The sequence below is a fragment of the Neurospora hispaniola genome (genome assembly GCF_033458365.1).
Source record: "Neurospora hispaniola strain FGSC 10403 chromosome Unknown B0T23scaffold_1, whole genome shotgun sequence".
Lineage (NCBI taxonomy): Eukaryota > Fungi > Ascomycota > Sordariomycetes > Sordariales > Sordariaceae > Neurospora > Neurospora hispaniola.
The window spans coordinates 4,387,155-4,400,614 of record NW_026944406.1 but is presented as its reverse complement, the minus strand read 5'-3'; the positions used below and the strand labels follow the sequence as shown (position 1 = coordinate 4,400,614).

Here is a 13,460-nt window from a genome sequence, read left to right as displayed (position 1 = left end):
GATAGTTTTAGAGACGAGAGGGTATTGCTCTTTTACTTATTGGATAGCCTCCTTTGTAATAGTGTCGGTATTAATTATTCTAGTAAATTTTATAAATAAAGCGTTAAGTTTTATATTTTCCTTATTAGAATTGGGGGTTAGTAGATTAATTGTTTTATTTTTTATAGTCGGTTTAAGGATCTTTATCGGCCGGTTTACCGGAGGTATTTAATTAACTTTTAGGGAAATGGGTTAGGGTAGATTATTTTTAAATATAGTAGTGCTATTGTTAATAGTATCCAATTGCTGTAGCTGCTTAATTAAACGGTTAGGAAAGGATACTTCTCCCGCAAGGCTTATAATTTACTTACTAGACCCTTTTATATTAGTGTTTTAGTTAAATAGCCTCGGATTAATTACAATATTGGTTATCTTCTAACGGGTATCCTTAATTTTATAATTTAAAGATTATATTTTTTAAAGGAGTTGTACCTAATTTACTTTAAATTTATATAATATTTCTATAAGAATTATAAAAGGATTTTGATATTTAAGTTGTATGGAAGAATTTATAGGGGCTTCTATATAATATAAGGAAGAAAGTATCTGTTTAGTAGATATAATATCGCTTTCCGATTTTAGTATATTTTCGGGGAGTATATTTAGTAAACTATTAGGTAGAAGTAATAATAGCCCTATAATAATAGGATTAGACTCTTCTAATATATTCCCTATTTCTTTAAATACTTATCCTTCAAATAATAGTTAAATTAGATAATTTTTAATAATATAGGATTGGCCTATAAAATAGCTACCGAAGTTTTAGGGATATTCTACAGGCGTTTAACGGATTGTAACAACTTTATATTCGGTTAGAGATTTCTAGTATACCTCTTGGGTAATATTTAATCTATTAATTATATAATAATAATTTAATAAATTAATACCCGTTATATTTATAAAGGTATTTGTACTATTATTCCTTTACTATTATTGGCTATAGGTATTACTAAGTAATAAGGAGAATTCTAATTCGAAGTAGCATTTTTTCTTTAATATCTAAACATTCTTTTCCCAACGGTCGAAGATAGCCTTATATTCGGGAGATATTCCGTAAACTGCTATCTAAGATTATATTAAAAGTCCTAACTTCCTATCTTTAATGGTTGAAATTAATAAATTATTAGGAATAAAATTATTACAATCTTCTTTATTACTAATAATAATAGTTATTTAGGAAGCGTATATAGAATTCCAAAATTGAAAAACTACTAATTTACCCTTCTAAATATTATCCACTATCTCTTAATATTAATTCTAATAATAATTACCACTGCACTAATAGCAACAAATCTAGTAAGAGTCTCTACAGCCTTAATTCCCTCTTCTACCGCCTCTTTATTTACCTCTTATAAAAGAGCTGTTTATATATCCTCCTCCTTCGTTAGTAGCGCTTCCCTAATTAATTATTAATAAATAATTAATTTGAACTTCCTCCTTTTATTTCTTTACTAATTTTTTATTAAATTAGGACTATATAAACTTTATTTGGTTAAATTCTTCGATTATTTTATTAATATCCGATTTTTCAATTAAATAGGAAATAGTAGACGCTAAAATAGTAATTTAATTTACCGAAGGAGTTTTCTTACAAGAAGGTTAATTGGAATTACTATCTAATTTAATTAAGCTACTTCTCTTTTCAATGACTATTAATACCTTTTTTTTAATTTAATCTATATCGAGGCTATTATTTAATAAAATAGCCACTTTATTGTTAATACGAATATTATCTTTAAAGTCGAAATATTCGTAAATAGCTTTAATCACTTTAATATAGAATTGTAATTAGGTTATTTAATAGACCTTTTCTTTAAAGCCTATAATTGTTATAATTATTCGCCTAATCCTCTTCGCAAGTTTCTTATAGAAATTACGTACTACTATAAATTAAGTAAAATCCTTCTCTTTATCTAATTATTTCGTTAGAAATATTAAATACCGAAATATTATTTTAACAATCTTCTCTCTATTATAAGGAATTAATTTATTATAAAAGACTTTTAGTAAAGTAGCTTTACTATCTATTTAATTAAGGTCCAATGCTAAGAATTCTCGCTTTAGAAGATAATAAAATTCTTTCTATATTTAAATACCCTTATTAATAACATCCTTCGCTATTTCTCTACAAATCTTTTGGGCGTTTAATATATACTATTAGTACTAAATATTCAATTTAATTTTATTAGAAAGGCAATAGCTTTAAACCCTATTATTGAATTCCTCTAAGTATATAAATATATTCTTCCTTTTAAATTGTATATTAGGCGTGTAGTCTTTTACGAAGGAAGTTATAAAAGTCTTACCTATTAACGTTTATACTAAATATATATTAAATAAACCTTTAAATAGGTCTATACCTAAATTTTACTATAATTTATATTTAGATTCTTACAATTATTTAGATTATTTAAACATTATAATACTTAGTCCTAACAGTCCTAAAGAAAGATATTAACGATTATTAAAAGGGGTAGAAATAGGGGTAATAGAATAATAGTCTTAGGGGTTCGGAAAATACTATTTAAATTTAAAGCTTTAAGAATAATTAATTTTTAATTTAGTATAATAAAGTCTTAAAGGTAATTAAATAAGTTGTAAAAAAACAATACGAGGAAGCGGAGGCCGGGTTCGAATACTAAGTAGAGGGGTAAATAAAATATATAAATATAAGGTACGAATAGAACCGGGTAGGTTTAGTGGTAAATTTTGAATAGTAAATTGGTTGTATCCGCTATTATCTCCGTAGTAAGGGATTTAATAACGGTCTTCTCTATTTAGGTTGGGTAAAGGATTTCCTAAAGGGATTAGTAATAAGTTTTTTAATAGGATAGGTAAAGGCGTTGGAGATTAATTAAGTCTTAGAAAAGGAAAAAAAGTAGTTTTTAACGTAAGAATAGAGGAAGGAAGAATAGGATTCGGGAAAGATAATAAGAATAATTCTAGTACTAATATAGGAAGTTAATTTAATGCTCCCTAATCGGTATCCGAAGCTAAGATTATAAAGATATTTTAATTATTCTAAATCCTGTTAGTATTGTTTATATTATTTTGCGTACTTGTCTTCGTTTTATTTTTCGTTATACCCCCTTTTTTTTTTCTTTTTTTCGGTTAAGGATTTTTATTCTTCTTTTAATTATTTCTCTTTTAATAAAGTATTTATATACTTTTTCTAATTAGAGATTTTTTATTAGTATTCCTCTTTTTATCCTTCTAATATTCCTTTTCTTTTTCTTTTCCTAAGTAAAAGGAACTTCTTTAGTTCTTATTCTCTATTCTTTTCCTTTTTATTATTTCTATTATTGGTATTAGTAAAAAGTAATTCCTATTTACGTTAGTGATATCGTCGTTAAAGCCCTTTTAATAAGGACTTATAATAATTAATTACTTCTTCTTAATTCTTTAAAATGTAATAATAATAATAATTATAATCTTGAGAGTCTATTAATAATAATAGTTAATATATTTTATAAAGGAGGAATTTAGAGATAATAGTTAATACCCTTCCTTTTAAGGAACTAATTATAAATTTTCGAGGAAAAGGGTCTAGGGGCCGTCTAATCTTTCTACGCTTAGGCAAGGGTTATATACTATTAATTTAAAGATAGTAGTCCCTAAAGGCCTAATGCTAATACTTACCCTAATTATCAACAGATTCTTTTATTACTTATTATTCTTAAATGGTCTTTCAACTAAACTACCGCTTAAATAGCCTATTAATTGTCTATTCTTATTATTATTTAAATACTATTAATTAGGCATTTATTTATTTATTAAATTATATAATCGAATTACTACTATCTAGTAACTTATTTATCGTTTGTACTTACTTACGTTTAATTATTATTATTTAGACATTTATTTATATATTTTTCTTATCTATTAATTATACTATTATTCGTACTCCAACGTTATATTCGAATAGTAGTCGGGTAATTACTAATTAGTTATATTATTACTAATCGTAGTACGGTTATTAATATAGCTATATATCGGTTACTATCGAGGGCCCCGGACCGTAGTAAACATCTAATATTAAAAATCTTTATTCTTTTTTAAAATAAGGCTATTCAAGCCTTTTCGTAATAATTGATCAAACATTGTTAATAAATATCGGACAAACCTCAACGAGGATAGGAAGTTGTAAATTCCCTATATTCATTTTAGCTAATTTAGTACAGAATTTTAATACCTATTTCGTCCTTGTCACCAATTTGAAATAGCGAGAAAACTATAATAACAATACTAATACTACTACGATTAATACGATATATAAAGACTATAATTCTTAGCTATTTAATTAGGTAGAATAGTAAATAATTTTTAAATCTTTTCAAATAGTCGAAATAGGAAGTATTAAACTAAATACGACTTATTAGAATTATATATTTATTAAATAGCTTAATATTTAGTTTTCGCCGGAAAACGAAGGTAACTATCGGATCTTTCTATATTTTTCTTTCGGATACAAATAGGGATACGAATAAATATTTCCCTAAGAAGAATAAAAGATTACTTAGTATACTAAATAAATAAAGATAAATAATTAGCGACTATTAAAAACTAATCTTATATAATTAAAAATTGTTAAAGAGTTAGAAACTAATTATTTAGCTTAACGAAAGGTTTATGTTCTATTGATCTCCCATCCTGTTTCCTCATGTTCGATCTCCTTCTTTTTCCATTCTTTTTCCACACTAACTGTCCAGGTTTGCTCAATCTAGAAAGTACTTCCCTGATCCTGTATACTTTAAAAATTTTTGAAAAAAAAAAAAAATCACTACTGAAAACCAATGCATATGTTCCCATGTACCACCCCAAATTAATAAGGCGTAAAGTAGGGATGTGAAAATAGAAATATAAGGTAGAGATATAAAGTAGAAATATTAGAGGGGATAAGAAATAGAAAGGGAAGGTAATTTAATTTAATATAGGATATTAATAAAGCGCTAGGTAAAATATAGCCTATATTTTCTATTATCGCCCTAAATAAAAAAATCCTCGGCGGCGTCCGCTATTATTAATATAGGATTAGAACCTATAATTTTAGGAAGAATATTCCTACGTACTATTATATTTATTAATAATATTTATAAATACTATTTTATACTATTTATTTATAATTTTCCTTTATAAATTCTAATAATTCGTTCAATTTCCTATTTATAAACGCTAACCTCCTATTAACCATCTAATACTAAGGACCCTAACTATAATTAAAGAAGGGGGTAATATAAATAGGAGAATTCGGCGCAAAGATATTTATAGGAGAGCCGCTATTACTAATAATAAAACTACTAATAGGGGCTACCGGATTAATATTAGTATTAGTATTACTAATACTACAATAGCTAAGTCTCAAATAGCCCTTACAATCGAAGTTCCTAGCTCGGAATATACTAAGCAACATCGTAGGGAGACTATTATTAATAAAATATACCTATATTGTAACCTAAAACGCTACCATAGACCAATGCAACCGTTATAAAAGGGGGGTAAGTAGGGGGCTACTAATATTAATAAAGCGTATAATCTCGGCCGCTATATCTTATATATTATTTTAGAGATTACAAATACCGCAAGGGACTTCGAGTATATAGTAGCGTAGCGATAGCGAATATTGCGATCTCTCGTTGAATTTTGGAAGGAGAAGACGTTAGTAAAAAAAAAAAAAAAAAAAAAAAAAAAAAAAAAAAAAAAAAAAAAAAAATAGGGGAGATATTAAGGGGAAAATAGCGTACCTTTAATCTAGTAGGTATGCGTATTAATTAAATAGAGTACTTTATATAAATTTAAAGTTAGGGCGCTAACGAACGCCTAGGTTAAAGTAGTATTATATTTTAAATAAATAAAAGGGCGGATATTATTAGAGCATAAAAAAGGAATAGCCAATTAGAAGTTAGTTACGGGCGTAAAGCGAGAGGAAAGAGAGGATAGGACGGAAAGGAAGAAAATAGGAAGGAAAAGTAAATATATTAATCGGACTTATAAAGGAAATAGAAATTAATATATAAATATATAATAGAAATACGTATATCCATAGCGGAGGGCGGTTTAGGCAAAGGGGTAAATAAAGTGGCCGTAAAATTAAAGGAGGGGGTAATAAATATAATTATAAAGGTAAGGATGGAAGGAGGAAAAGAGGAGAGGCGAAGAGGGTAGGTAGAAGGGACGTTATATAAATAAGGGAGGAGGTTCCTATATAAATATAAATTAAAGTAAGCGAATATAATTTAAAGCGGGCGAATATAAAATAATATAAAGTAAGTAGAACGTTAAGTAATTATATAGGTAGTAGGAGGGGGTAAATAGAAGAATAAAACGAAGGCGATAATTAAAAGGAGAAGGATAAAACGAATAAATAATAGCGGTAGTTATAAAAAAATAGGAGGGAAAGACGGAAAATAGGAAAGTACATACCCCGGATTATAGTAGGGAAAATAAAAAAAGTAGTTAAGAATTATACTATTAAAAAGGAGGGAATAATATAAAGAACAAAGCAAGGGTAACGGGAAGGCGATAAGGAAGGAATAATATAAATAAAAGAAATTTATAGAAGAAATAATATATAGAATTATAGGAGGCGGGGGATGGAAACGAAGGTTCCGAAGTCGGAACCTATAGGAAGGGGGATCGTATCCAAGTATTATAATAAATTGTAATAAGCGCGAATAATAAAGAATAATTTACAAGAGGAACTTCGGGTTTTAATTACATAAATATTCCAAAGTAGGCGTAAATAATAGAAGGTACTTTACAAAAGTATTAAACCGCGCCATAAGCGTAGATAACAGATAGTATCCAGGGAAAAGAATTATAAAGCATAATTATATTAGCATCCTAAGGTATTTATTAATACTTTTAAATTCAGAATAACACTCCTTATTAAATAAAATAAAATTTACTACTTTATACGCCTATAGAATAATAGTCTTAATAACAGTCGGGAACCCCGCCAGTACTTTAAATTTAATACCGGTTTTATATCTATATTAGAATTTATAAGAATAAATATTACAATACCGATATTCTAGCGGGTAGCACGCTAATACTTTAAATTTAATATTAGTTTCGTATCCGTATTAGAGTTTATAAGAATAGACATTATAATACTAATATTCTAGCGGACAATATACTAATATTTTAAATTTAATACCGGTTTTATATTTATATTTGGAATTTATAAGAATAGATATTACAATACTAATATTCTAGCGGGCGGCTTCGTATCTATATTTAGAATTTAAGAGAAGGGATATTACAATACCGATATTCTAGCAGCCAGCTTCGTAGTTATATTTAGAATTCGGGAGAATAGACATTACAATACTAATATTCTAGTAGGTAGTTCGCTAGGGGCGGAGCGGCTACAATCCGGAATATAGCGTCGGCGGCTATAGTAAATAACGCCCGATAACGCTATAGTACCTAGCGTTTATTATAGAAGTTCCGAAGATAGAACCTATAAGGGGGGGGGTTGTATTAGGAAGCTAAAAATTCGTATATAGAGGCACTTTAACGGCTACTATTCCCCTTCGTTAATAGAAGTATAGGATTATTTATAATAACGCCTATATTGGGTCGGACCCGCGGGAAGGATAATCCGGTACCGCGCCGAGGCGCTAAACTAGTATAAGGCTCTATAATGCTCGTTAGCGGAGGAATAGAGTTTGTATAGGTATAAAAGAGGTTCAACGGAGTGTATCTTATTGTAGTTGGTAGCTATCAATACATCTTTGGATTGACCTCTAACTTGCCGTCCCCTACGTGCGGCTACGACCGTAGTTACCTCAACCTACCTTTCGCCTACGTTCCTGACACCGATTTAATAATTAGAAAAGTTATTAAGAATTAAAACGATCCGTTGACTGGGCTTTTTGCGGGTATAATAGTTATAAAAGGATTGTAATTATTCTACTATAATTATACCCGTTATTTATACTTTTTTATTATATTTCTATATAATTTTAGTACTATTAAAATTAAATTATTTTAAAGTATAAGGGACCTTTGTTTTGCCTATTACTTAAATTTCAAATTAATTATTGTTAATATTATTAATCGTAAGAGTAAGAGAAATGTATAATTTATTGTATTTAGCGCCGGGTTTAACCTTGCTAAATAAACCGAGGTTTGGAGTTTATTTCCAAAAGAGCCTAGTCTTATTTATATTATATTGGTTACCCCGCAGGAAGTTCGCTACGAAGTCTCGTAGTTGAACTATTTTATTAAGTATATTAGAATTGTAAATTAGCGTAGAAGTAGCCTTACTAGCGAAGGTACTCTTAAATAAATTATAGCGATAGCGAAAGAGATAATATTACTTTTTTTTAAATTATAGTACGAATTAAGGGTTTGTTGGTTTGTAGTTTTAAATTTCTAAATACTAAAGTTATAAATTCCTTACCTTTTACTATAAAAATTTAATAGAAATACTAAAACTACGAATTTCAATACCTAACTACTATTAGTAAAATAACCGTTTAAAAACCGACTATTCTCCCTTACGTACGCGGGGAGTTTATAAGAATTGGGCATCGAATAGTTCTTACAGATTATATTTCTTATTAAAATAATATAAAATTATATATTGTAGGAAAGTGAAGTCTTATTTCTTCTTAATCTATACGGTAGTAATTCTCTAATTAGAACGAGGGGTTTTATAATAGAACTATTCTTAGAGGAGGAATCTCTATGCTTACGTAAGGGAGTCGCGGTTTATAGTATTGCGGTGCTTATAAAGCGTTTTTTTTCTACCCCGAGATATAGTTTTTTAAGGAAGTTACTATTATACAAATCTATTAGCAATAGGATTTCCTAAAATAATAAAGAGGAGGGGAGGCTACTGGATATATATATTAGCACCTAGTAACGTTATAATTTATTCAAAATAGTTTAGTATAATAGTATAGAAAATTGGGATTTTTGGCGGTTTTAATATATATATTAGGGACTTAAAATCTGGGCTATTAGGGGAGTTGTTAAGGGGTTTTAATAGCCCTATTAGGGCTAGTAAGGGTTGTTAGACTAATTAATAAATGTATATCCACCAATTTGACGGCCCGGTAGATTTGTAAAAATGCACTTTAGCACTTGCCTATACTAAATAATTGCGGCCAGCACTCTATAAGCATTTAGAGGGTGTTATGCACGAGCAGGTGCATGCACGAGCAGGGGTAATTACTGTAGGTATCAAAGACTGTATATCGTAGTACAGCCTCGCGAATAGTTGAATCACTCACTATCCGCAACCTAAGTCTGGGCTCTACCATTAATGTGCACAGACCAACGTTGATATCCGACGATGGTTTGACTTTCCAATACACTACACTACTATGCTTGGCACTGCCTAGGTGCCTCTACCTATACAACAGTTTCTTCTGAGACGAGACAATCACTTCCGTACAACATTATTGGCCAGCCCACCGTCTGGATCACAGATATCTCCTTCCCACTATGTGATTTTGGATTGTCCAGTTCGGAGTTGATCGGCTTCGTTTCCGAAGGGTATCACTTCAAGGGGTTGTCGGTTGTTGCAAGGCTCGAACAGCCAGCATGACTAACCCCTTCCAAGGCGGCTGAATGGCTGGCTGCTTCTTTACCGTCGAGCTCACTATGGCGTCGAATTGTCTGGATGTTTGTTCTCAAACAATGGCTCCAACCGTCCCTTCAACAATGCACATTGCTTCAAGCCCTCTCGGTAGCCCTGCTTCTCCAGATATGGCTGGCTGACCTGGTTTTTGGCTCCTTCACTGACGCTATGAGGCGGTTTGCCAACATCACTACATACTGCCGTTATCTGTTGATATAACGGGACAGGAATACACCCTCCAGGACTTTATTAAAAGTATTGTATTGATGTTAATGTCTAACGTGTTAGTATGGGTCGATTCCGGTTTCGACTTGACAACTCGAACGCCAAATAGAATTAGGTACGTGACGAAAACAAGTGATAATATCAAGATAATTAATTCTCACCAAGTCTAGTAGTGAATGATGCCGTTGGTGAGGGGAACAGGCTATGAGCCGCCAGCTTCGACAACTCACGGGGTAAGAGAGCAAGAGCTGTCAAGAGCCAAAGTTGACTCAATGCAATCGACCGTCCAGAATACATATTCGAGGATGGGTGTTGCCGTGGGAGCCTCCGCGTGGGATGCCGAGGCGAATAAATGTGTCCCAATCTGTCCCTTCACGCGTAGCCATCTTAACGAAACCAAGCCATGGCCTGTTAATTTACCTGCTCGGCAACGTCTGCATGACAATTTTTCTGTGGTTCCGCGAGAGGTACACACACACATACACACACATACTTATATATACGGTGGTTGAAGACCCGGGTCAACTACACCATTCGCGTACTTCAAGAGGACTGCCATTCCTCATGTTAGTCCACGGACTTGACTGGCTCACTTAGTCATCTGGCCCTCACCTTTCACCTACGTGTTATCGATTCTGTTACATTCTCTCTCCTTCCTCTCCTCGTTCTCTTCGCTTTCTGCAACACCAATGCGGAATCTCTACTCCGGTTCCGGAAATGCCGGTATTTTCAGGTTGCATTATGTCTTTCCCAATCAGAAACTATGGGCGAAAGAGCTTCCTGTCTCTGTCGAGACGTCGCGACTATCAAGGGCAAGTAAAGTCCAATAAGCACCAAGTGGCCTCGAATGATGAATAGTCTTGTGTTGTGTAACAACATTGTAGCCACTGTAGCCCCTTTCAGCGTTGTTCGTTGGCTGTCTCTGTCTGGGTTACTGTAGTCGAGCATTACACTTGGAGGCGAAGGGTCTGAAACTCGCCATCTCGATGCCCTCGGTAAATTTGCCTGTCTGTCCTTGTGTCTTGTCTTTGTTTTGGTGATGTGTCATTGCAGACAGGACAAGGAAATGTCAACCTCGACTCCAGACCGCTTCCGTGGTTCAGAACCTTTGGTTTCCATAGCCCGAGGCACACCACCGTCGGTTTTGTGTCACTCGAACACGTTTCTAGGTGAAAAAAAAGTTCGAGTTTAGGTAGGTATGTCGTCTTTTCCGTGTAACAAAGGACCCTTGATCTTCGTAGGACATTTCCTGATGTGTGTGCGAGTGCGTCGTGTCCGTGTGCTGCCCGGTAGCGAGTTCCAGATCCCACAAGTCCGTTCTTTGTTGCGTACCTAAAAAATTCGCGACAGATACTGAGAACGACTTAGTTCGATGTCTATGGTCACTTCTTGGAAGAAATACAGAGAAAGAAAAGCCATTAATTCGCTAGGAAAAATACAATGTTCCTTCGGGCTTCTGGGAGGATTATGCTGGAAGCATTTCGAACAACAGAAAGACCAAACCTACCCCTTATTTGACTGGTAAAAGCAAAAAGGACAGGATGCATGGAATCCGAAAGTAACCTTTATCATGCAGGTGGATGGCGTTGGGGTTACCTATCAGTTCGAAAAGTGTTCCCAATGGGGACCATCCGTTGCCGTCACGATGCAACTTTGCGCTGTCAATTGAAGCTGCATGACGTGGGTGGGACGGGCCTCGAGCAGGGGGGAAAAATATGAATAAAAACAACAATAACAATAATAATAAGATTTGAGAACTTTCAACACTCTGTGATCCACGATGCCATTCGAGGTAAAGCTTTTCATTGCAGTGATGGTGTGGTACTTTGTGCAGGATCCCATGAACCAAGGTGCCGAAGCCCTATCATGATTACAGCAACCGTACAAGTTGCGTTTGTTGGCCTGTGAGCAGATGACTATTCACATATGCTTGAGCCCAGCTGGAGCATGGTTCTTGTTCGCTATGATACGACCGTGGGGGTTTGTTGACGATGAGCTCGCTTCTGGCCATCCTTTCTCTGGTTCTGCGCCCTCTGCTTGCAGACGAGAGACAGGATTACAGAAATCCAGATATCTCCGGGTGCTGCCACGACAAAATGTCCAGGGATTGATCAACAATGGCGTTAATGACTCACGGTAAGAACAGAAACTAGCAGCTGCGAGACGACCGCAGTGCAGTCTGCGGTTCGATGTCAACCTACGACAAGCGAACACCGGCTCACAACAATTGCTGATGCAATGCACTTTCGATGATGGACCAATGTCGAGCTCGAGACGCGGGATGTGCAAGAGGGAGACAAAAATCGACAGACCGCCCTTCATGCTGCCGTTAGGACCGGGACGCTACTAGTAGTGTATGTAGTCACAGGTACCTCCTTATCGGGCTCGGCACCCGAATCTGTCCGTTATCGAGCGGGCAAATCGGCAGGCTTGGCGTTGCCCGCTGTCTGGCGAGTCCCGTCTGGATGGCCCCAGTGCAAGATGGTTCAGGGGTTTCGGTGTCCGGACCGGTGGGTGGAAGACCCGGCACCCCACATCGTCCCCAACCTCCCCCGACAGTCCAACCTCACAACCGACGCGCCGTGGCACGATGGCCCTGTCAGGTGCGGGTGAACATTTGACTAAAGGATTTGTTGGAAACCCCGAATATTCGTCCTTCTGTCGAAAAGGGTTGTACAGACCTTGTCTCTTACAGGGGGCAACTTTAACCGGCGCCTGTCGATTCGGCCGCCGAAAGGGCAGACTGCGGATTCAGACAGGATCAGGATGTGTATGCGTGTTGAGGTTGTTGAACAGATTCTGCTCCAGAAAGCAGGTTGTGCTCGTGCTTGCGTACGTAGGTAGCTATGCCTGTACGCGAGTGATTGTCGTTTCCATCTGATACCAACGTGGCCCAGCTGGGGGGAACTGTTGAGGTGCCATTGGAAGGTGGATGAATCGACCAGGGAATACAAGATCAAAGAACCATCCCGGGGTTAATCACGTTCACTCTTTTGACGTTATTATGTACTGTGTATTTCCTGGGGATATCGGCGATGGGCGTTTGCCATTGGTCGTGGCACGGGGTCGTATTACTAGCAGAGTCCCAACATATCGTGAAATAAACATCTGATTCGACTTTGCAATCTGAAATGACAATGTCCTCTGCCCCGGACCGGACAGGCAGATGCCACGGGCGGGCAAGTCTAGAGCCCGAAAACCCCGGAGCGTGGACAATGGTTGCAAGATCCCTGTATGTGCCAACTTGTATGGTAGTCTACCCCCAATTGCATTGCCCTGGCGCGCGATCTCGGGCGCCCAGAGTCTCGTCTCCCCCCTTGACCGCCCGCCGCCCGGCCGCCGCGCGCGTGGTGCATGGGAAATGGAGCTCCAATCTCCAGGACAGCCGACGTGCATCCACATCGGAACCACCTCACGAGAGGCTAATGAGGTACATCTCCCGCCATGTCCCTTGCGGGAGCCCGTGGCCTGTTTGTCGGGTCCTCAGGTATATAAAGAAGGCCCGTCAACCAACGTCTCTTGCTCGTTCTTTTGTCTCGATCCCCCATCGTCTTCAGAAAGATCCATACCGGTCACGACCTCGCACTCCCCTCCCCTTAAAGCA

The 13,460-nt window shown here is 35.3% G+C and overlaps 1 protein-coding gene across 1 annotated transcript; it reads right to left on the bottom strand.

The window, feature by feature from the left end:
- Positions 1-10,477: 10,477 nt before the first annotated feature.
- Positions 10,478-10,996, bottom strand: B0T23DRAFT_27169 (uncharacterized protein). The gene has a single exon (XM_062834224.1). It carries the CDS (start codon positions 10,802-10,804, stop codon positions 10,586-10,588), a length of 219 nt encoding a protein of 72 aa, XP_062697473.1. The 5' UTR covers positions 10,805-10,996; the 3' UTR covers positions 10,478-10,585.
- Positions 10,997-13,460: the final 2,464 nt, after the last annotated feature.

Coding starts and splice junctions, on each gene's coding strand:
- B0T23DRAFT_27169 (XM_062834224.1), bottom strand. CDS start 10,804: ATGCTCGACTACAGTAACCCAGACAGAGACAGCCAACGAACAACGCTG.